Source organism: Vicugna pacos, chromosome 8 (assembly GCF_048564905.1).
Source record: "Vicugna pacos chromosome 8, VicPac4, whole genome shotgun sequence".
NCBI lineage: Eukaryota > Metazoa > Chordata > Mammalia > Artiodactyla > Camelidae > Vicugna > Vicugna pacos.
Window position 1 is genome coordinate 3,510,090 of NC_132994.1, and position 25,531 is coordinate 3,535,620.

Below are 25,531 nucleotides of genomic sequence, written 5' to 3' on the forward strand. Positions count from 1 at the left end.
CCATTACTCTTAGTCTAATACTCCAGTACAATCCAGAGTTTACACACACACACACACACACACACACACACACACACACACACACAGTTGTCAAGGATGCATTTAGAAAGATATCAGAGCATTTTTTTCTCCCTAATGACTAAGAGCTGCTACTGGTGATTAGTAGGTGAGCCTCAAGGATGCTATACGTTCTGTTCTTGCAAGACAGTCCCACATAGCAAAGAGCTGTCTTGATCAAAATGCCAACAGTGTCCCATTAAGAAAGCTGGACTGTGGCATACTTCCCTTAAATAAGGTTTACATTTTCCGAAGGGAACTTACCCATTTTGTGGGGAAGCTGGTACAAAAGAAACTATTAAAAGCTACATTTCCATCAAGATGCATTTCATATGCAAGAATGAAGACTTTTATATAAAAGGCTTTTAATTCATTTCATAGGAATATTAAATTCCTCCAATTTTCTCTGACTTGGAAAGTACTGGCCCACTGAGTTTATTCGTTCTGCATTCTAACAGAACGTTCCTGAAGTTATAATCTCCATCACGGCTTGACTTCAAATGCAAATTGAGACAGCCTTTATAATACCCTTCATCCCTAAGAACTTGTCCTTGCACTCATTGAAAGTCAGAGTGAACTGTCATAAATGCTGGATGATTTTAGTTTGTGGAGTCAGTGTATTTTAGCACTGAAAAATAGGCAATGACAGATGTGGCATGACTTAGTGAGGAGATGAGACTCTCCAGTCAAACAAAGGTTAAAAGTAGACTTGACCACTTTCTAAAAGAAAATTTTTGCTTTCCCAAGCCTTTATTTCTCGCCTCTAAAAATAGGGATGCTATCACCCCCCACACTATCTAGCCCCTAAAATTGCGGTAAAGATCGGATTTCAAATTCCTTGTGAAAACAGTTTTGGGACAACAGCACAATATTACAAGCACCACCAGCAATGATGCAGTAAACAACAAAGCAGGTGACTCTTTCCCCCTGCTGATCACAGAGGGAAAAACGAGAGCTTCCATCACTTTTTCTTATTTCTCCTTAGTCATGACTCCTGAATATCTTTGGCAAAATTAAGGAAAGGAAAATAGCATCATCAACATGTTAATTAAGGGACCGAGTGAGAGAAGTTAATGTGCTTTGTCATGCTTCATGAGCTACCTAACGAGCTCCATTAGACAGTGATGGTGCTAAAGACATATCACGTCTGTGAGGGGGCAGGGGAAGGACTCTTCCAGGATCCTCGTCCCAGAGGAAAGGTCACACTGCCCACCAGGCTGTGGGCTCTCCCAGCAAGCCGGTCTTCAGATCTGGGTCTCAGACAACGGCCGCCAGAGCCTTTGGGCAAGGTGCTCAAAATACATGTGTGTAAAACTGATCCCTTCCAAAAAGCCAAATCACCTTACTTTCAGACACCATAAAAAAAAGTCCAAATCTCTAAGTTAATATGAATATATTTCAGGTTCCAATCCCTCAAATCTCCTTCCTGTCTTCTTCAAGCATTTGGGTAAATCCTTTCTCTATTTCAGTGCTAACACGATCTAAACAAACTTCTAAAAAATCTCTATTTTGCTTCTCTAGCTCAGAGAACCTGCATACATGTCACTTGGTTATCTTCTGCAACACTATATTTCACCTCTCTCAACACTCCTACATTTCTCATAAGAGAACATCCTTACCATATGAATGATCTAAACCTTGAGCTATTTTTGAATTTTCACTGTGCTCAAGTGCTAAATGCATGTACTTTACCTCTGCAGTATCACTGGGCACCCCCTTCCACCTCTGTTTTTTAAGTTTAGGTTCTAGTTACTTATATTTTAGACCATTATAATAATCTCTCAAGTTTTACATAAAAATTTAGCAAAAAATTATTGAAAACTTCCTCACTCCCAACATTTACTAAGTTCTAGAGATGCCAAGAAAATGGTCTTTGCTCTCACAAGGAGTATGTTAGAACAAAAACATAGAAAAGGGCCCCACTTCTATCCATTTTACAGAACGCACTGTGAAACAAATCTTCATTTAGGCACAGCTCAGAGCACATGCCCCCTTTGTTTGGAAGAGGAAGGCAGACATCCTCACATGGAATCTGTGTCCGGGCTCCAGCTGTGTCCCCCTACACTGCCTTCCACTTATCAGGAATTCCCACAACTTGAAATGAATGCTTCCCATTTCATCATGCTCTTCAAGCCTATACTCTTAATTCGTCTGCATAGTCTCTTTGTGTTGAATTACAGGACATTGCAGTGACAGGGACTTTAGAACTGAGTCTAAGGCCATCCCTTTATAGACTCTGAGAAGTGTTTTTCTCAGCTAGGGATGGAACCGGGCCACAGACTGGGCTCTGGCTTTCTCTCCACTGTAGAACTCCTAGCACTACACCAGGTACCACCAGTGACAGGGTAAGGAGGTGAATTAGATGCTCTATCTGAGTGTATGGCATGATGGTATGGCATTCAGCATCTTGATATATTGTAAGAAGCTGGGGGAGATGCAGAGACTCCCCTGGCTCCAAGTCACTGGGGCCACTTCCCATTCTCTGGTGTAGAAAACCCCTTTCAAAAAAGAGAGGGACGAGAACAGTGTCACATTAAAGATGTGAGTGGGGCTTCTTGTGGAGTAAGAGAATAAAGCTGTAGGGGCCAGAGCCTCAAGCTAGCATTAATTAGTAGGGCTAGCACCTTTTCCCCACTACTGCCACCCAGGCATCCCTCTTTGTCCTCAGGTCCCCAGGACTGTAATGATCAGCCTCCCTTCCCACTGTGTGCAATGATCTTCTGCAGACAAGATGGATTTTATAACACCCCTAAGGCACTAGGGAACCAGATCTAGCTTCCTTACTCTTCTACCCAGAAAGCAAGGAGTATGGCCCTTCAGAACCTTCCCAAAACATTTGTATGCAAGTGAAAATGGGAAACTGTGGGAAAAAATATTTCTCTTTGTGGACACTTCCCTTAGTAGAATTAGTATATCTAGAGTTTGATGGCCTAAAGTGAGAGTGAGCTATATGTCAGAGAGAAAACCCAGATGTGGTCTCTCCTCCCAATTTCATCATAAGAACCCAAGTGAAGCTTAAGGGGCAGGAATCACTGTCCTAAGGGGGAGGAGGAGGGGTGAGGAGGGGTGAGGATGCGAGGAGAATGTTACACGGAACAGGATCCCTGAGGCTGGGGAACAGGGGCAAAGGAGGATGAGCGACACAGATACACAGGGTGCCCTTCCCTCTTCCCTTTCTTTCCATCGCCGAAGTCCTGCCTCCACAGACCCTTCAGGAGATGGAGATTGGGGGTAAGAAGAACAGTGTAGTATACAAGTATGAGAGACAGAAAACTAAGGAGCTACCTGTAATGAAACTAAAAATACTGGGTGTCTGCCAGGCCATGTCAAAAACTGCTTTGTTTTTGATTTTGTGTTGACTATGGCTAGTTCTTTCAAGGATAGTCGAGCCTTAAAAGCATTAGAAAGTTAGCATATTTCAGTGGCAAAATGCAGACACAATCTTAGAAACAAGGAAGTTAAGCTTACATCTTGTCCGTTAACACCGGCCAAACCTGGATCTCCCTTTTCTCCTTGTTCACCCTAGAAAGAAACAATTTATACAATGAAAAATGTTACATCTGAAAATCTTGACAAAGGAATAACAAGAGAGTCACATTGCTTGCCTATTTATAACAACATGATTACTTTGCTAATCCCTTGAAAGAAACACGTATTAAAAAACAATTCTGAGTCCTAAAACCAAGAGAAGTTGAAAGGCTCAAAGAAAAGCTGCATAAAAATGATTAAAGGGTATAAATAGAACAAGGATTAATTCTTTCCTTCTATAAGCAACAAACAACTTTCTGGAGGGCAATTTGGCAATATATATCAAGGGTCTTCAGTCTGCTCCTTTCATTTGGCCGAGTGATTTTGCTTCTAAGAATGTATCCTAAGGAAATGATCAGAGATGAAAAGTTTTAGGCTCTGAGATGTAGAGTGCAATGCTATTTATAGCAGTAAATACAGAAACATCCTAAATGTCCACTAATAGGGGATGCATCAAAGACATTATGGCATTTAAATACAATGAAATATGCTGCAGCCATTAAAATCATGTTTATGAATTTTATTTTATACAGTAGGGAAGTTAGCATGATGTAAAAAGTAAGATACAATTAATTGACTAATGAATTTAGTGAATAAATGTTAATCATTACCTATATTGATTAAAGTTACAAATGTTCAAAATGGCCACTAATACTGATATTGATGACACAGCCTCCTAGTGACATATATTTTTGTTTGATTACTATCTGAAAGGTACATGCTTTCACTGGAACACCCTGCGTGTCTACAGTATAATACAAACATTTTTTTAAATGCCTGTCTACCTAACCATTCACCTACCTACCTGTGTATAAATCTACCTATCGGTCTTAGAAACACTCTTGGAAGAAAACAAATCAGAAAAATAAAAGTGAATAATCTATGCATTCTGTGACTGTGGATGATTTTATTTCATCATGCTCTTTGTTATTTTCCAATTTTTCAAACAATAAACATGTATTATTTGCATAATTTATAAACTGCTTAAAAATAAAAGAATATTTTATGTACAGAAAGAACACATTCAAGTCCCAAGTCTATTATACATCACTCTGTGTGTGTGTGTGTAGTGGTAGTAACAGCAACACCAACAGTAGTAGGAGTAATCGTAGTAGTAATAGTAGTAATAATTATCTTTGCTTTAAGCCACCAGGGTGATTTTTATTCCCTTCCTTGTATATTCTTCTGTTCTTCATTTCTAATGCAATAAACACTATTATTTTTATTTGCAAAAACAAAACAAAACAAAACAAAAAAGGAAGCTCCTTCTGGGCCAGGATGGTGGAGTAGGAAGACTCTGAGCACACCAACTCTCCTGGGCACACCAAAATTACAACTCTTTGTAGAGAGCCTACCAATGAGTATGACCTGAAGACTAGCAGAAAAGATCTTCTGTAACTAAAGATATAAAGAAGGAACCACAGTGAGTTGTGTAGGTGGGGTAGAGACTCAGTAGAGTTAAGACCCACACCCCCAGGTAGGCAACTCACAAATGGGAGAATAATTACAAATACAGAGATTCTCCCCAAGGAGCCCAAGGGGTGAGGGGTCTAAGGCCCACATGAGGCTACCCAGCCCAAGGGTCCTGCACTGGGAAGATGGCCCCCAGATCATCTGGCTTTGAAGGCCAGAGGGGCTTACTTTCGGGAGAGTCTGTATTTCTCTGTGGGAAATAGAAACTCCGTTCTTAAAAGGCTCACACATAAAATCTCACACGCTATAGGATCCAGGGCAAAAGGAGTAATTTGAAAGGAGCCTGGGTCAGACTCTTTGCTGATCTTGGAGAGCCTCCTGGAGATGTAGGAGGCAACCGGAGCTCATCTTGGGGACACAGACACTGGTAGCAGCCATTCTGGGCAGCTCGTTCTACCACATTGACTTCGGTGCTAACAAATACCATTGTGGAATCCTCCCTCTAGCTCATTAGCTCCAGGACCCAGACCTGCTCTGGCCCACCAGCCTGTAGGTGTCAGTGCTAGGACACCTCAGGCCCACAAACTAAGTGGATGGGGACAAAGCCCTACCCACCAGTAGGCTGCCTTAAGAACCCCTGAACCCACAGCTGTCCCTGGATATGGGTCTGTCCACCAGAGGGCTGAGGATCCATCTCCACACACCACTGCACAGGCACAAGATCTGGGACCCCCAGGGCCCTGCAGCCAGAGATCTGGGGCCTGACCCCATCTACCAGGTAGCCTGCTCAACATAATGAAGGCCATATATGATAGGCCCACAGCTCACATCACACTCACCAGTGAAAAGCTGAAAGCATTTCCTCTAAGATCAGGAACAAGCCAAGGATGTCCAATATCACAACTTTTATTCAAATAGTATTAGAAGTCCTACCACAGCAGTCAGACAGAAAAAGAAATAAAATTGGAAGGGAAGAAGTAAAACTGTCACTGTTTGCAGATGACATGATATTATGTAGAGAAAATTCTAAAGACACCACCAAAAAACTTCTACTGCTCATCAATGAATTCAATAAAATTGCAAAAAACATAATTAATATATAGAAATTTGTTGCATTTCTATACACTAACAACAAAGAGAAAATTGAGGGAACAAGCCCATTCACAATTACATCAGGAAGAACCGAACACTTAGGAATAAGTACAACTAAGGAGGTAAAGGAGCTGTACTCAGAAAGCTGTAAGGCACTAATGGAAGAAACTGAAGACTACACAGACAGAAAGATAAACAATGTCCATGGACTGGAAAAATTGCTACTATTAAAATGACCACACTACGCAAGACAATCTACAGATTCAATGTGACCCCTATCAAAATACCCATGACATTTTTCACAGAACTGGAACAAATAATCATAAAATTGATATGGAATCAGAAAATACCCCAAATCACCAAAGCAATCTTGAAAAAAAAAAAAAAGAACAAAGTTAGAGGTATCACATCCCTGACTTCAGACTATACTACAATGCTACAGTAATCAAAACATCATGGTAGTGGCACAAAAACAGAAACATAGATCAATAGAAAAGATTATAGAGCCCAGAAATAAATCCACACACCCACGGTCAACAAATCTATGACAAAGGAGGCAAGAATATACAATGGAGAAAAGACATTTCTCTTTAGAAAGTGGTGCTGGTAAAACTGGACAGCTATATGTAAAAGAATGAGAGCAACATTTTCTTACACCATATACAATAAATAAATTCAATATGGATTAAAGATCTACACATAAGACCAAAAACCATAAAACTCCTAGAAGAAAACACAGGCAGAATACTCTTTGACATAAATCATAGCATTTTTTTTTTTTTGGTTCTGCCCCTAAGGCAAAGGAAAGAAAAACAAAAATAAACAAATGGGAACTAATTAAGCATATAAACTTTTGCACAGCAAAGAAAACAATTGACAAAACAAAAAGACAACAAAATGAATGGAGAAAATGCTTGCAAATAATTGTTGATAAGGCGTTAATATCCAAAATATATAAACAGTTCATATAACTCAGTATAAAAAAAAACCCCAATTAAAAAATTGACAGAAGACCTGAATAGATATTTTTCTAAAGAAGACATATAGATGGGCGAGAGACACATGAAAGCATGCTCAATATCATTAATCATCAGGGAAATGCAAATGAAAACAACAATGAAGTATCACCTCTCATCTGTGAGAAAGGCTATCATCTAAAAGACCCAAATAATAAATGTTGGCAAAGACGTGGAGGAAAAGGAGCCTTTACACACTCCTGGTGGGAATTTAAATTGGCACAGCCACTGTGGAAAACAGTACGGAGTTTCCTTAAAAAAAAAAAAACAAAAACCTAAAAATAGAACTACCATATGATCCAGCAATTCACTCCTGGCTATATATCCACAGGAAATGAAAACACTCATTCGAAAAGATGAATGTACCCTAATGTTCATAGCATTATTTATGATAGCCAAGATGTGGAATCAACCCAAGGGTCCATCAACAGATTAACAGATAAAGAAGTGGTATATGTATACAATGGAATGCTTATAAAATGAAATTAAGAATGAAATTTTGCCATTTGCAACAATGGATGCAATGGATGGACCTGGAGGCTATTATGCTAAGTGAAATAAATCAGTCAGAAAAAAGACAAAAACTATAGTTTATCACTTATATGTGGAATCTACAAAATAAAACAAATGAATGAATATAACAAAACAAACATTCACAGACATAGAAAACAAACTAGTGGTTGTCAGCAGGGAGAGGAATGGGAGAGAGACAATGTAACAGTTAGGGATTAAGAGGTACAAACTACTATGTATAAAATAAATGTTACAAAGATGTATTACACAGCAAAAGGACTTACAGTTATTATTTTGCAATAACTTTAAACAGAATATAATCTGTAAAAATGCTGAATCACTATGCTGTATACTTGAAACTAATATAATAGTGTAAATCAACCATACTTCAATTAAAAAAGAAAAAGAAAAGTAAATCCTTGACTATAAGAGGTAATATTTTAAATATTCTATAAATAAGAATAAACATGTAAGTCCCAATAAAGTGGCAACAGCACACGCCATCCCAAAACGCTGCCACTTTGGCATGTGGATTGTTTTGCACTAAAGGCAGTTAAGCCCCAGAAGACTCAGGAGAAGCTGTTTACCTCTCCTTTCACTGCCTAAAAGAGTTTAAATAGGGGGCTTGGCCCAGAAACAGAGCTCTTACCAGAGATAACTCTTTATCTAAAGACTTATCTGCATGGCAGGCAACCATGTGATGACCACATTATCTGCCCTTCTCATCCTCTTGTGAGTCACCTGCCTGCCTCCCCTTTGAAGCCTGGCCCATCCCCCTCTTAGCTCTGATAACAGATAAGCTCCAATTTTCCTGACTGATTTTGGGTGTCATGTTTTAATGGGGCTCCAGTACTAAAACTTTCTTTTTTCCCTGTTAGTTTATCTTATGTCAATTTAGCTATTAGACCAGCCAAAGAACCCAGCAGGGAAAAAGCGGAAAGTCTTTCACCCCTACACAATCACCTAAGAGTGGGCCTTCCTACCATACTGGAAACACAGGAAATGAAGTAAAAATAACTTGATTACTGGAGTAGAAGCAATACACACAAAAGTGCACAGAAATGCATTCAGTGAAACAGGTTCAAGTCAGAATGAAACCGAAGATGTTAAATCGAAAGTGGAGGTTAAGTTGCTGCTGCAGAACTGGGCTGTCCAGTATGGTAGCCACTGGCCACACATGGCTATTTAATAAAATTTAAAATTCAGGTTTTCAGTTGCCCTAGCTACATTTCCAGTGCTCAACAGTGCCTTCTAGATTGGACACTGCAGGTTAGACTGCTTATACAGAAAATTCCACTGGCCTGTGCTGATCAAGAGAATGGCATAGAAGACAGAAAGCAAACCAGAGATACCGTGAGGGAAACATTTTTCGAGGGAGGGCATCTGAAACAACACAGTGTCTAGAGGTTGATATAAAATATACTCAGTGCAATTTAGTAGAATGAGTTGAAATTTTTGACACAAGAAGATAGCTATAATTCCATGAATATAATCATTCATTTTCAGAATGCAGCTTAAAATGAGTATAGCTTTTATTCAAAATGAGCAATTCTCATAGACAGAAAAAATAAGCAACTGTAAACACTAAAGAGACATGTGCCTAGAAGGAATTCTGCAAGCTTGACAGTATCAAAGTTTAACAACAACAACAACAATGAGAACAGAGTTGATACTCCGATCAGGTTTTTGCTGCATGGCCAAAGGACAAGAGATATGGCAGACAGCTAAGGAAGAAACATGCTGCTTCAAGTGGATCACTGGCAAAAATCTGTAATGAATTTGTAAAAGCATTATTTTTAAAATAAAAAGTAGGGGTCACTGTGATCAAATGAAGCTGATAAAAACCAAGTCCTTTACTTTATTATTATCAATGTGACCAAACCCTTCTATGACGTTTACTGTGTGCTAAGCACTGCTTTAAGCATCTTGCAGTTCTGTGACAATCTAGGATAAAGATACAATTACTACCCTCAGTTTACAGATAAAGGAACTGAAGACAGAGAGAGAGAGGTTAAGTAACTTGCCCAATGTCACACATCTTATAAGAGGCAGGACCCTGATTCAAGTGAGGCAGTAGGGCTCCATGTCTGTGCTCTAAAACTAGTGAGCCCTCTTGTATTTATAACAGACTAGGGATAACCAAAAATACAACGCAGAAATCTGGGTTTCTGTAAAGTAGGAGGCAAAGCCTCTGACAATACCCCTCTGAGTAGGAAGTAGAAACACTGGCCAGGTGATGTCACTACTGATGAGTGTGTACCTGGCAGAGGACATCCCAATCAATCAGTTGCTCTCTCTGTGTCTCTCTCCAATCACGATTTCTTAATCTTGGCATTATTGACGATTCTCCCACATAGGGGCTGTCTTGTACATTATAGCATCATCTCAGCTTCTATTCCCTAGAGGCCAGCAGCCAGCCTCTCCTGTATACCCCCTACTCTGTCTTTTGTTTAAATTTTACTTTTTTATTGAAGTGTAGTTGATTTACAATGCTAGTTTTAGGTGTACAGCAAAGTGATTCAGTTATATATATATACATACACACATATACATACATTATCAGATCTTTTCCATTATAGCTTATTACAAGAAACTGAATATAGTTCCCTGTGCTGTACAGTAGGTCTTTGTTGTTTATCTATTTTATATATAGTAGTGTATATATGTTTGTGATTAACAGATACTCTGTCTTAACAAATAAAATGTCTCCAGATATGCCAAATTTCACACAGAGGGCAAAATTGCCTCCAGCTGAGAACATATGATGAATATGATACATATGATGAATGTATGTATGTATGTGTGTGTGTATATATATATATATACACATACAGATTCATGATGTGAAATATTATAAGAGACTGAAATATCATGGGCTTTATTAGAAGTAAGTGTGCAATCCTGCATTAAAGTTACTTCCCAATGGGTTAGAGAGCCCACTTAAAAACTAAAATGTTAAAAGAGAAGAGGAAAATATAAGTGAAACAGCTCAGAGCTCACAGTGAGGAAGGTGTCTCTAAGTACAGAAACAAAAGAAGAAATTCATAAGAAAAGACAAAATATTAATTATAAACTTGTAAGGCAAAAATATTATAAACTAAAAAGCAAATGACAAAATGGGGAAAAGTATCACATGGTGGCTTAACGGTTAACATCATTAATACACAGAGATTCTATCGTTCGTAAGTAAAAGACTAACATACCAACTAGTCATTGAGCAAAGGGCACATCAGGCAACTCCCGACAAGGAATACAAAAGATGACAATTACTATTTTAACTGGTATTAATTCATCAGGTTATATACTGAGAGTAGGTGAGAATGAAAGCTTCTCCATTGTAAACTCTATCATTCTTCGAAAACAAAGCAATGGGAGTTCTATAGCCAAACAGGGAAAAAAAAAAAAAAAGACGTTCAAGCATTGCATACTTAATAAACCCCAAACAAAAGAAAGTTGATGATAGTAACCAGCTGTTCCTTTTTTGTTCATTGAGAAGAAAATAAAAAAGAAACTATATAGGATTAATAAGGTAGAATTAAAGGAAACGTCTTTGACATCAGAGGTTGTTAGAGAGTAGTTGCACTTAGATTGCTTCTCAGTGTTTGGATAAGCTCAAAAGCAGAAGAGATTAAAAAACAAAACCAACAGAACATCTCTGGAGACTTCTTTGAAAAAACAATAGGTCATTCTAGTCTGGCAAAACTTAAATGCAATTCCAATCAAAAGAAGGAGGATAAATGGCAATTAGATTGCATGTAAGGTTTTTCCAGTACTCATTCTCTGATGAAACTAATTCCAAAACTGTACCAAAATTTAATGTCCTTCCAAACAAAACTGCAATGCCTTGGTATTCAAAATATTATGTTCGGGTAAGGAGTGAAACTCTTTTACAGAGTTTGAATTAATCTATTATTATCCACAATGCAGGTGGTTATTAACATGACTTGTATTTCAATAGACAGTAGCTACACTACATTAGCCTCTATTCCATGCATCTCACTATATGCCAGGCTCTGCGCCAAGCACTTTATACAGAAAGGGCTCATGTTAATTCCAGCAGGAGCCCTGCAAGTTGAATGTTCTCATTCCCTTTTACTGATGATAAATCAACAGATCAGAAGACATGTAACTTTCACATGGCCAAGGAATTCCTATTATCCCAAGTTATTTGCTCAATGTTTTTGACCTCACAGGGACTTTCATTCACTTGGTCTAATTTTACCTTGTGACTCAGTTTTCAGCTGAAGTTGCGGTGTTTTGTTCCTAGGGACTCAGATGCTGTCAGCATTTTTCCTCAAACTCAACCTTCCCCTTATCTTTGGTTTTCTGTCTCTGGGGTTTTAACAAAAGTAGTTGCTCCAATACTTGTAAATACAAATTTAACTTATCACAATCTACTCCAGTTAATACTGACAATTTCAGTAAACTATGGCAAATTTGCTCCAATTTTGCTCCATTTTTTCCCCTTTCTGTGTACTACCATTGTCATATATATTTCGTCCATATGTTATAAACCTAACAGCACAGTGCTATAGCTTTGCCTTAAAATATGCTTTAAAAATTAATAGAAGACTGGTGTGAGGTGATACCTCATTGTAGTTTTGATTTGCATTTCTCTGATAATTAGTGATATTGAGTATTTTTTCATGTGCTTTTTGATCATTTGTATGTCTTCCTTGGAGAATTGCTTGTTTAAGTGGAATACTACTCAGCCATAAAAACCGACAACATAATGCCATTTGCAGCAACATGGATGCTCCTGGAGAATGTCATTCTAAGTGAAGTAAGCCAGAAAGAGAAAGAAAAATACCATATGAGATCGCTCATATGTGGAATCTAAAAAACAAAAACAAAAACAAACAAACAAACAAAAACAAAGCATAAATACAGGACAGAAATAGACTCACAGACAGAGAATACAGACTTGTGGTTGCTGGGGGGTGGAGGGTGGGAAGGGATAGACTGGGATTTCAAAATTGTAGAATAGATAAACAAGATTACACTGTATAGCACAGGGAAATATACACAAAATGTTATGATAACTCACAGAGAAAAAAATGTGACAATGAGTGTGTATATGTCCATGAATGACTGAAAAATTGTGCTGAACACTGGAATTTGACACAACATTGTAAAATGATTATAAATCAATAAAAAATGTTAAAAAAATTAATAGAAGAGAATAAAAATAGATATATAGACAGGTACAGAAATACACGGACTCTTTTACATCGACCAATATATTTACAACTTTCAGTGCTTTTCATTCTTTCCCCAAGTCCACAGGTATCTGGTATCAATTATTTTCCACTTGAAAGACTTTGGTAACTCAGAGTCATCTTTGCTAGCAAATACTTCATTTTTTTTGTTATTTGGGAATATATTTTCGTCTTCATGTTTAAAAGATCATTTGACTGGATACAGCATTCTTAGTAAACAATTTATTTTGGACTATGTCATTCTGTTGCCTTCTGGTTTCCACTGTTTTTGAAGAGACATTAGCCCTTATTTTTATTGTGGCTCTGTATGCACGATGGGTTTTTTTTCTCTTGATGCTTTGAAGAGTTACCTTTTGCATTTCAGAAGTCTGATGTGTCTAGGTGTGGCTCTCTTTGTATTTATCCTATTTGAGACTTATTGAGCTTCTTAGATCTACAGAAAAATATTTTTTATCAAACATGGGAAGTTTTTGGCTCTTGTTTCTGTCTTGTTTACCTCTCTCTCCTCCTTCTGGGATTCTCATTACATAACTGGCTACTCTGCGATCACTCCTGTGTATGAATAGCTTAGTCATCATCCAGTGGTTTGAACAGAAGTTGTGTTCTAGCACCTCAAGTCCATGAGGCTCTCAGCCCCTTCTGATCCGTCTGTGGATGGATGGACTGGGAATGCATTTGACGCTGCTGCCCTTTCTCAAGTCGTCTTCATTTTGTTGTTGTTGCTGTTGTAGGGCTTATTCAGGTTTCCTTTGCATATGCATAGTTTCCCAACCATCCTTCTACCCTGTAAATGTATTTTATGTTTATATATACAGTTGACCCTTGAACACCCCAGGTTTGAACTGTGTGGTCCACTTATATACAATTTTTATTCCAGTGGCAAGTAAGTGAAATGATCTGTGGTTGGTTGCATCCACAATAGAAGAAAAATGCAGATACAGAGGGCTGACTATATATAGCGTTATATCAGAATTCTCAACTTCACTGAGGGTCAGCACTCCTAGCCCCCAGAGCTGCTCAAGGGTCAACTGTACACATGGGTATGTGTGTCCGGGCAAACTTTTAACAAAATAAACTTAGTATTTGGACTATCTGATTTGTGTTATTCTCTGGTCTATTGGGATGGAAGTCAATCTACTCAATATAGGAGATCAGAAACAATTAAAACATCTCTTTGGTGAATTACTAAGGTTTAAAGGTTTCAGATAAACTTGTGATACAATTCGTTTTTCAGTAATTTAAACCATTAAAATATCTTGTTTTCTATTCACTGTTAAGAATCAGTGGGGGGAAGGTACAACTCAGCAGTAGAGTGCAGCTCAGAGGTAGCGTGTGTGCTTAGCATGCACTAACTAGGTCCTAGGTTCAATCCCCAGCACCTCCATTAAAAAAAAAAAAAAAAGAAACCTAATTACCTGCGCTCTTGAAAAAGGAATCAATGAGTAAAGGAATATCATTTTAAGCAAAGCCCCTTTGCCTAAATGCTATAGATTTGAAAACTTAAAAAGAAATGTACACTATTCAGTTTACCCTTGAACAACACAGAAGTTAGGGCCACCAATCCTCTGAGCAGAGGAAAATCCATGTATAAATTTTAGTGGGCCCTCCCTATCTGCAGTGGCTTCCTATCTGTGGTTCCTCTATCCCAGTTTCTGCGGTCGTGGATTCAGTCAATCACAGACGGCTAGTACTGCAGTACTTACTGTTGAAAAAAATCCACATGTAAGTGGTCCTGACTCTTTAAGGGTCAACTGTACTATACATATATGTATGTATTATATACATACACACACACACACACACACACACACACACATATATGTGAGTTAACCAAAGGAAGTTTCAAAACAGAACTTTTCCAAATAAGAAATTCTTTTCTAACTTAATCCTATCTGTGACTTACCATCTTAATATAGCTTACAATAGATACTAATTGAGTCCTTTGTTCTTGCTAATGATAACGATGGTGATGAAGAAGTGACTGATTATGTGTCCGTTGGCTAAATATATACTGAGAAACAAGATAGCTCGTACAAAACTGCCAAGCTAGAGCTAAAGGTTCCGATCCTGACCTAATGAAGTGTGTCTGGTGCTAGGAACTGGAGGACTGAGTCTAATCACACGTGTCTCTTAGCTGTGTCTTTTCCATCGCTGGCCTTTGGATTTTTAACTGAGAAAAGCAAATAATTTCAAAACCTACCTCAACAGTATTGTTGAAATGCTGAGATGAAAGAGTTCGTATGTAAGATGCTATATTGTGAATTATATTCTCAAGGTTCTTTTAAAATCATGACTTTATAGGGCTCTAAGAATGAACAGAGATAAAGGCTGAGGCAACTGTGTGTCTGGAGACCAAAGTCTCTGCTTTTTAAAGTCTCCAAGAGACAGTCTTGATAAACTTATTTGTTATGTCAGAAATTGTTCAAGTCTTTTATCTAAATGGATTAGAGCCAAGATTTCTCACCTAATTGCATTTGTCACATAAACCTAATTATGTTATCTCTCCAAGGAGGAGAAAAAACTTAATCTAACAAAATAACTTCCATAAAATCAGCTTATATCAATTTCCTTTAGTAACTAAGATACAGATACATTGATAATTATAGCCTGTAAATTTAATTTGGGTTATATTCAATTATTTCCTTTAGTAACTACAAATGCAGGTATGTTAATAATTACAGACTATAAATTTAATTTGGTTCATATTTCATATATGAAGAGCAAATATTCTTTCAAGAAACACTCTCACTGATGTATCACAAACCATTTCCAAGATCTCTTCAACGGAAGTCCATTACTTCAAACAATTTTAAACACAAAATATTAGTATAATTAAATAATTTAGATGGTCCTTGCAGTTCAAAATAGCAAGAACTTGTCTATGCTTTGATTTACTAACTAAACCGTGGCATAATTCTGGTTAAACAAATACATGTTTTACATAAGCTTGAGTCATCCGTTATTAAGTTTCCCTAGCCTTGGGTACCCAGTTAACTGGCTAACTGCTACGGCAGGAAAGCCACCCAACTGATATTCATATGAAGCATAAATTCAAGACTCTCTTCTAGAAAGCGAGACCTTTGGAAAATCCATTCCTAGGCAGTGGTGGTTTATGTTTGCAAATGCAGCCTCAGAAGCTTCTTAGAGACTGACTTTGTGGCACAAGGACAAAGGAAACATTCAAAGAACCACTGACATGACTTCTCCAGATACTAACATATGACAGGAAATGAATGCATCTGTAGAAATGGCCCCAGTGTGTCATGATGACAAGACGGTGTGCCACAGCCCACCCCTCCCACTGTGCCAAAAACTGTGGGGACTACTTCAGAAATGACAAATAAGAAGACACAAGTTATTTTCACATTAACTGAAGGGAGAGAGAGAGGGAAAGAGTATGAATGGATTGGACTTTACAAAGGAGGGAGGCAACATAGCAGGAGGCACAAGAGGTGCATCTTCGGGCGAAGCCAGACCTAAGATGATGGATAAAGCATGGGCAGAACAGGAGGATGGACGGGGTGTGTGATGTGCCAACATCATGAGTTTGGTCTGCCTCCTCTCGGACACCCACGGGGCATAGGCACCCAGTGCGTCTTCCACAAATGCTTCCTGACTGAAGTATCATCCGGAAGAATTTTGAGTTAAATAATGGCACTTTCAGTGACTGTCTCTAAGGGTGATTCAGAACTCACGTGGAATGAATTCTCAAAACTGCCAAATCATCAGTGTGAAAATTTTCAAATTATAGCCGTGTCTGCTGTAATATTTCAGGCTTTTTCAAAATTCCCCGTCTCATTTCATTTTGCTGATGAGGAAAAAAGATGAAACTCTACGCTCATCTAGAAGAGACAGCTCGGTCCCCTGCAGCTGCTTCCCGGGTCTCCAGTGAGAATGATGGCTCTAGACGGAAACTCTCAACAGTCATCACAGGCAAATCCCCATCAGGCCAGCGACTCACTGCTCCCACGGCCGCCTCTAACCTGTTCTTGTTCTGACTAGGATGTGATTCTTCCTTGCTTGTTTTGGTATTAAATCACCTATAAACTGCTCCAGGAAGTCTCACTTAATCAGCAAGATATAAAGAGCAAAGAAGCTAATGTCAGTAAAATCACCACCTTTCTGAGCTTGTTTCCTTATCAGTAAACTCAGCCTACTAATGCCTGCTATCTCCTGGCATGATGTTGAGCTGCTGCCTGTGAAAAGTGCTTACAAACTAGCCAGAAGTATTAGTTATTTTAGTTAAAATCAAAATGTAATAAATTAATGGAAACTTATGACACTGATACTTGTACAGCAGTTACATGAGAATATATTCTTATTCTTAGAAAATACACAGTGAAGTATTTAGGGTTAAGAGGTCATGATTTAAGTAACTTATTTTCAAATAATATGGAAAAAATTATATATAAGTATGGTTATATAATATAAATATGTACAATATGTAAATATTATGGTATATAGAATATAAAGTCTCTAATCTATTCCATATATGTTACATGGTAATAGATTATACATATTATGTATATATGATATTAAATATATAATATATTATAATATAAATATATTAAATATATATTAAATATATCATATATTGCATACACTTTTATATAAAGAAGAGATACTCCAAGTGTTATTTCTATATTAAATATTTGTTTATATGGAGAGGTGAAAAGAGAGAGAAAGAGAATACAAATGATCTACCATATGAGATGAAAGATAGATGGGTGTTTTCTGTACTATTTTTTTAAACATTTTTTCATTGAGTTATAGTCATTTTACAATGTTGTGTCAAATTCCAGTGTAGAGCACAATTTTTCAGTTATACATGAACATACATATATTCATTGTCACATTTTTTTTGCTGTGGGTTACTACAAGATCCTGTATATATTTCCCTGTGCTATACGGTATAACCTTGTTTATCTATTCCACATATGCCTGTCAGTATCTACAAATTTCGAACTCCCAGTCTGTCCCTTCCCACTCGCCTCCCCGTTGGCAACTACAAGTTTGTATTCTGTCTGTGAGTCTGTTTGTGTTTTGTATTTATGTTCTTTGTTTTTTTTTTTTTTAGATTCCACATATGAGCGATCTCATATGGTATTTTTTGTTTACAACTTTCACTGATACTATTTCATGAAGTTTGCAGTTTAATTTTACTCTTCGAATCTTGATTGAGGAAAGCCCATCCAATTATATGCACAAGATCAGAAAATGCCTTAAATTACTTTAAATTCTCAAACCCCATAATAAGCAAGAGTATTCCCACTACATTCTTGAAAGGCTTGTATAATTTTAAGTCTACTTAACTAGGGCAGTACTAAGTAATTAAACAAACTGATTGCATGATGACTCTATGGAAGGCCTTCTGCCAAACACAGGGGGTGTGAAGCTTCAAGATTGCTATATGGGGGAGACCAGACTTCGATAACTGGCAAAGCTCCTACAACTTGGAGGGCCACAGGCAAGTACTCTAAGCAGGTGTGGTCAGGAAGCTGTCAGGTTGGAGGTAAAAACTAAGTTAAGGCCTTGAAATATGGTTAGGACTTACACAATATGCTGAGCATGGCATGTGTTATCCTGACAGATGGGATGGAAGCTGTCAACGATGCCTGCTCAGTGGAACTCAGAGACTAACTGGAGAAGTTCCTACCAAGAACAGGACAATTGGAGAATCAATAAGGGTAAGTAAACAAAACAAATAAAAGGAACAAACAAAATAAAACATAAGTGGTAACCACTGGAGGATACAGGAGAGCTAACTCATTATTTTGAAAAATGATATGTACATGAAAAGAATTGAGCATTTAGCAGGACTTTCCTGTGCGAACCATCCCGCTGGGGAATCAGAGAGCCCATGAGGGGAGTTCCTCCTTACGGAAATGTTCCAGCCCATACAGGTAGAGGAAATGAGAACACTAAAGTATTGCCATTTTGCAACCCTAAATGAATTAATGGGTGTAGGTATGGCTGATCAATGACTACTTTCATCACTCAAAAGCAGATTCCCAGACATTGGGTCCCTTCCGACAGAACACACCACCACGTAGGAAGTGGTCTTGCCAAAAACAGCATACCTAAATCTGACCCAACTCCCCGTTGAAAGCAAACACAGAGGAGAGAGGAACATATTGAATTACACCTTGGAGATGTAATCAGATCCACACTGCAAAACTCTTTGGGACATACAGCTCTGCTTCCTTAACAAATAATATAACGAAAACAAACAACAGAATGACAGCAAGATAAAGGGGAAATGATAGACGAGTGGACACCTAAAAGCCCAGCAGCCAACTGGAATGTGTGAGCCTTTATTTAAGATTCTGACTAAAGCAAATTGTTAAAAAAAAAAAAAAAGAAAGAAAGAGAGAAAGAAAAGGTTATGATTTTTACAACACTTGGAAATCTGAACACCAAATGACTATTGCTTAAAATTTTAGGTGTGAAAATGGTATAGCAGTTATGTTAAAAAAAAAAAAAAGGTCCTATCATTTGGAGACATGTACTGAACGTTTTTAGATGAAGCACGGGGTTTTCTCACAATAGTACAGATGAGGTCCAGCTGACACAAGGTTTGGCCAAGAGTCAAAGCCAGCTGATGTATACACAGGAATTCATAATCCTCTTCTATTGATTTTTGTGTTTGTTTGAAATTGTCCTTAGTAATTTCTCTAATATGCCTGAGTACAAGTTCTTTATTTCACATAAAGATAAACAGTGTATATTTCTCAGGCCCACAAATAAAGAGATGTTATACATCTATAATTGTAATTAAACTTTTTGACACCTACAGAAGAATTTGCTTAAAGGGTAAAGCCCTAGAAATGAAGGTAAAGGTTGCTCTTTCACATTTATATAAGATCTTACATGCATGAGACACTGTTCTCTGAGCTTTAACCTATTTCCCTGTGCTATACAGTAGAAACTTGTTGTTTACCTATTTTATATATATATAAGTTAGTATTTGCAAATCTCAAACTCCCAGTTTATCCCTTCCCACCCCTTTTCTCCTGCAAGACAGGCACATTCAGGCTCTAGGTGACTAGAGCAAATTCTCTACGTAGAATATGACATGAAGAGAGTATATCTCTTAACAGGACCCTGAACTGTGTTTTCTAAAGACCCTAATGGGCCCACTGGCACTGTTACAATCTATTAAGTTCAATTTAGGTAGGTGGAAAATCCTTAAATAGGCATTTTATGATCATATGCATTTTAAGATGTCCCTTGATATATATTATACACACCACTAGACCATAACGGCTATTAACTCACTAAAATTAATACTATGCGTTTTTCAAATGGCCTTAACTTTCAAAGGCTCCCAGAAGAGACTTTTTCGAGTGAAATTTTTGAAATAAGGTAAATTTTTACAACTATGTGGACAAAGAAATAAACATTCCAGGAACGTTTGAAGATGTTCAGTGATGTGGAAGGGGACTAGGGTCCCCAGGTCCACGTCCCTACCATCCACTCTCCGTAGTCACTCTTGAGTGGTCCTGGTTTTTCTGATTACACCAACTGTCCAACAGACCTAACTGCAAAGCCTCTGAGTCTCCTCCCGTCCTTGTCTTCCCGTCTAACAAAGCTGAGCTCACATTGGACCATGGAGCTATGGTTGTCCCGAAGGGTGTTTCTACTCAAAGGGAAGAGTAAAGAAGTGATTATAATCACTCGTGTTTGTCACTAGTCCTTCTCCATTGATTCACTTGGAGTCTCTTCCACTGACGATTAAAACCTGGCTACAAATGGAATCAGGAAGATAAAGGTTCCAAATCCATCCGACAGGGCAAAACTCAGGTTAAATATAAACTTTAACTTTGTACTATCAAAATTTCAATAGTGAAGAATTCATTTTCAAGTATTATAATGCCCAAAGAAACAATCTCTTCCCTAAAAGGCTTGTTTGAGGTGAACTTTTTGTTCTGACCCCAACCCCCCAGATAGGGAGACTTTTTGTACTTGGCCAAATTAAATCTAAAAAAATTTTTTTTTTGTCAAATGCTACTAGCTCTTAAATGAAGGCTTTAAATTACACAATCGGTTATTTTATTTGAATTAATGCTTTCTTTAAAGTGAAGAAAAGTATCAGTGTCTCATGAAAAGATTTTTGATTGGTCTCAGACAACTCCACTGCAACATTCAACACTCAGTGATGGTAGATCAATGGCTAAAACATCCCCCAAGGAAACAAAGAGTGTCCCAAGAACTATAAGCACAATTAAATTGTCATTAAAGTGTAAAAGAAAATTTGTGATGATCTCCACACACTCCCTATGTGTTTTTTTCTGTGAACTTTTGGAGAAAATTCTACTAGAAGAAAAACTTGAGCCAACCAAAAGAACATAGAAACTGAAGGCAAAGAATTGACAATGAATGCAGATTCCATTTAGCTGTAGGACTGACATAAAAATAAAAAATTACAAGTTATGATTAAAGAACAAAATGTAAATACTACAAATACTGAAAAATGTTGAAATTATATGTCTAACAAAAATTAGAAGAAGAGAGAGAAAAACAGAGTGGAAATATGGGTGTAATAATTCCTTTACCTTTTGTGATGAGGTATTAAAAGATGGTCTTTAAAGCCAATAAATTAATAGAGATAAGCAAATCAATAATACCAAGGTAAAGACTAAGAAAAATAACATAATTCATTGAAGTCTGACAGTGGCAGGGATAAAAGTGGAAATATATTGATTCTGCCTTTCCAGAGAATGAAATCAATAGATACTGAGTGGAAAAATAGAGCATGTTGTTTATTTTATGAATATAATAACTGGAACAAAATTTTTCCAAATTTTGAGGACACATACAAAACAAAGCAATTAAACAAAACACAATAACTGAACCCATATTTTAAAATCTTTCACAAAGAAGCCTCCAGGTCCTATTGGCTTTTTTTGGTGAATTCTTGGAAACATTTAGGAAGAATTAACACAAATATTATACATACTCCTTCAGAGAACAGAAAAAGAAGTCACAGTTTTCAATGCATTTCATGAACCCAGCAAAACTCTGATACCAAAACCTGACAAGGAAATTTCAAGGAAAAAAACTCTCAGCCTTTTCATAAACACTGCTTTACAGATCCTTAAAAAGGCATTAGTTACATGAATCCAGTGATATACAAAAAGGGGTAATATATCATGAACAAATGAGTTGTATTCTAGGAATACAAGTCGGGCTTAACATTTAAGTCAATACATGTAATTCACCATATTAATAAGAAAGAAGGTAAATCATAATATTATCTTACCAACTACAGAAAAAGCATTCTAAAAATTAAATATCTGAAGAAGTATTCAGGAAAAAGCTCATAAAATTATATTGTTAATATCTTTATTCTGATAAAGGATCTCTACGAAAACCTAAAGCATATTTAATGATAAACTACTGAATTCTTTTCCTCCAAATTCTGAAGAAAAGACAAGGATGTCCACTCTAACCAGTTCCATTCAATATTATAGCAAACGTTCTAGCCAGTGCAATATGGCAAGAAAAAGAAATCCAAGCAATAAGAACTGGAAAGGAAGACACAGAACCACTTATTTAGATACAATATGATAATCTACAAACTATTAGAATTAATTAGTTAATTAAGCAAGGTTGCTGGGTATAAGGTCAATAAACAAAACTCAGTGTATTTCAATATTATAGCAAAATATTGGAAGTTAAAATTCTAAAAGGATTAAAAACAGCATTAAAAACATCAAATACCTGGCAATAAATCTAACAAAAATTATGTAAGAACTCTACAGTAAAACTTACATTACTGACAGACAATTTTAAAAACCTAAAAAAACCCAGATATAATATAGAGTTGATGACTCTGTACTATTAAAAGGTAGATTACTCCTCCCCAAATCTGTAGACTGAAAGAAAACTAATTCAAAATCTCAGTGGGTTGTATGTGTGTGAGTGTGGGAATTAACATTTTAATTTAAAAAGTAATATGAAGATACCAAGGTCCTAGGAAAATGAAGACACTCTTAATAAGCAAAGTTGAAGGCCTCTCACTGCTAGTACTTTTAGTACAATATTATTATAAAATGTCAATAATTTAGGCAGTATTGTACTGCTACAATGGTAGAAAAATAGACCAATGGATCAGAATAGAGAATCCTTCCTCCCTTCCCCCACTCTTCTTTCTCCGTATTTTTTCATTTTTATTCTTGCCAAATTGCTTCTGCTCTGCCTGGTCCTGCCATTATCATGTCATGACCCTAGTTCAAGCTCATTTACGTTTTATTGTAGCAGTTAGCTAGATGTTTTTCCTATCTTCAATCCATCTCTTGTGCTTGCTTTTTAATATTAAAAAATCAACTCAAACATACAGAAACGTTACATAAATTCTTACACTTGATCACATAAAATATATATTTTAGTCCAGATTTTTAAATTTCTTATAAAATATTTGATACATGTTCAAGAATGTATGTATCTGTGAATTTATATAATATATAAATATATTTATAAATATTTATGAATATGACATTTATAAATATAAATATATAACAAATTTATAAATATAAATATATCAAATATAAAATATTTTAAATATATTTAAGTATGTAATATATAAAATATTTTTTAATATGTACAGTCTAAGTTATAAAGTATAACAATAAATCTTACTTTTCTTCCCACACTTTTTTATTTATTTTAGCCCTTTCCTGAATGTGAGAACTTTGTTATCAACTTTGTAGGTATCCTTCCAAATTTTTTTCTCCAAATTCATATAATCATTACTGAATACACACACACACAGATAAACATGCAATAATCTCATCTTTTTTTTTTTGCTTTAAAAAATTGTTATTTTATATACACTTTCTGCATTTTTATTTTCTCTGCCAACATTACTGTCTATAAATCATTATGCAGTACAATCCTAATTTATTCTCCACAAAAGTTCTATAATACTATACAATTTAGATGTGCCATGATTTGTTCAAGTGTTTTTGTGTTAAAAACTATTCACTGTTTCCACTTTCCTGCTACTACAAATTATGCTGCAGTAAACACGCATGTGATATACTTTACATAGATCAGAGTTTAAGGTTACACATTAAAAAATTTTAAAAATAGATGTTGCCAAATTGCTTTCCAAAAGAGACTGTAGTTCTGAACATACCACTAGCAATGTATGGGAATGCCTTTGTCCTTGAATCACATTTAGCAACAGGTGCCAGGGTGATGGTGTGAAGTCATAATTCATAATCGCTTTAAATTACATATCCCTGACTACTAGCGTATCTGAGCCTTTTATATATTTGTTAATATTTGGGGTTTTCTCTTTACTAAATTACCTAGTCATATATTTTGCTCATTTTAAAAATTAAATTGTTCATCTTTTCTCATCCATTTTTAAAAATTCTTTTAAAAGTACAAATGTTAGTTGGTTGTCTGTTAATTATATTGTCATATTACCAGAATTATCATTTTCTAATTGATTTTGATTATGGCCCTTTACCATTGAAATGCTTAATTTTTATGTCAAATACATTTCTCTTTTATTTCATAGTTTCTGGGTTTAAAATCTTGGTTAGATATACCCTTGCCCCTAGAATATTTATTGTTTCTAATTTTTACATAAATCCTTTGTCCATGTGGAATTTATTTTTGTATAGGGTATAAGATATTTTTTTGTATGGATAGAGTCAGTGGTATCAGCACGTCTGTGGAATAATCCATCTATTCCTACCGAATTGAAATACAAAATTTATTAAATTAAATTCTCACAAGTTCAGGGGTTAATTTCTAGACTCAGTTTTGTTCTACCTATCTTTATACTACACGTTACAACATTTTTATTATTATGGTGACTTTGCAGAATGTTGTAATGTCTGGCAATGCAAGTTTACCATTACTATTGTTCTTAAAAAATTTTGGACTATTTTCAGGTATTTGTCCATATAAATTTTAAGCAATCTTATCCAATCTCAAAACAAACTTGATAACACATCAGTATTTTATTTGTATTGCATTAAATTTACATATTAACTTTGAATTACTGAACTTTTAATATTGTAACTTTTTAGAAATGGTATGTATATTTATTTAGATCTTATTTCAGATACTTTTACTATCTTTGTATATACCATATTCTTTTCTTATTCAAAATTTCCCCCATTCTTATTGCTTTTATCATTTATATTAATAGAATATTTCCTATTTACATTTCTAGATGTTTGTGACTAAGATAAAGAAAGTTTATTATTTATTCAATATATTTCTGGTAACTAACCAATTACCCAAATCTCTTACAGTTGAAACTTTCTTCCTACCAAAGTCTCTTAGGCTTTTTAACATATACAATCCAGGTTTCAGTAAAAAAATATAGATTTATCCCTTTTTCCCAACACATAAAAATTATTTAATTTTCTTGTGATGCAATGGTGATGCCAAATTTGCCTCACTAGGTTCTAAGTCTTAATTTTGCTTGTTTGATTTCTAATGTAGTTTTGCCTTTTTTCCTTTTTCTCTTTTTATTGAAGTATAGTTGATGTACAATATTATATGTCACGGTCATACAATACAGTGATGAAAATTTTTAAAGCTTATACTCCATTTTAGTTATTTTATAATATTGGCTATATTCACTGTGTTGTACAATATATCCTTGTAGCTTATTTTATACATAATAGTTTGGACCTCTTAATCCCCTATAGTTCTGCCTTTTTAAAA

General features: G+C 36.1%; 1 protein-coding gene across 1 annotated transcript in view; it reads right to left on the minus strand.

Moving 5' to 3' along the window:
• COL19A1 (collagen type XIX alpha 1 chain) overlaps window positions 1-25,531 on the minus strand; it is a 332,279-nt gene that overhangs the window by 199,579 nt on the left and 107,169 nt on the right. The window contains exon 12 of the mRNA XM_072965486.1: window positions 3,526-3,579. Within this exon, the coding sequence (XP_072821587.1) occupies window positions 3,526-3,579 (54 nt within the window). The remainder of the gene's footprint in view (window positions 1-3,525; window positions 3,580-25,531) is intronic.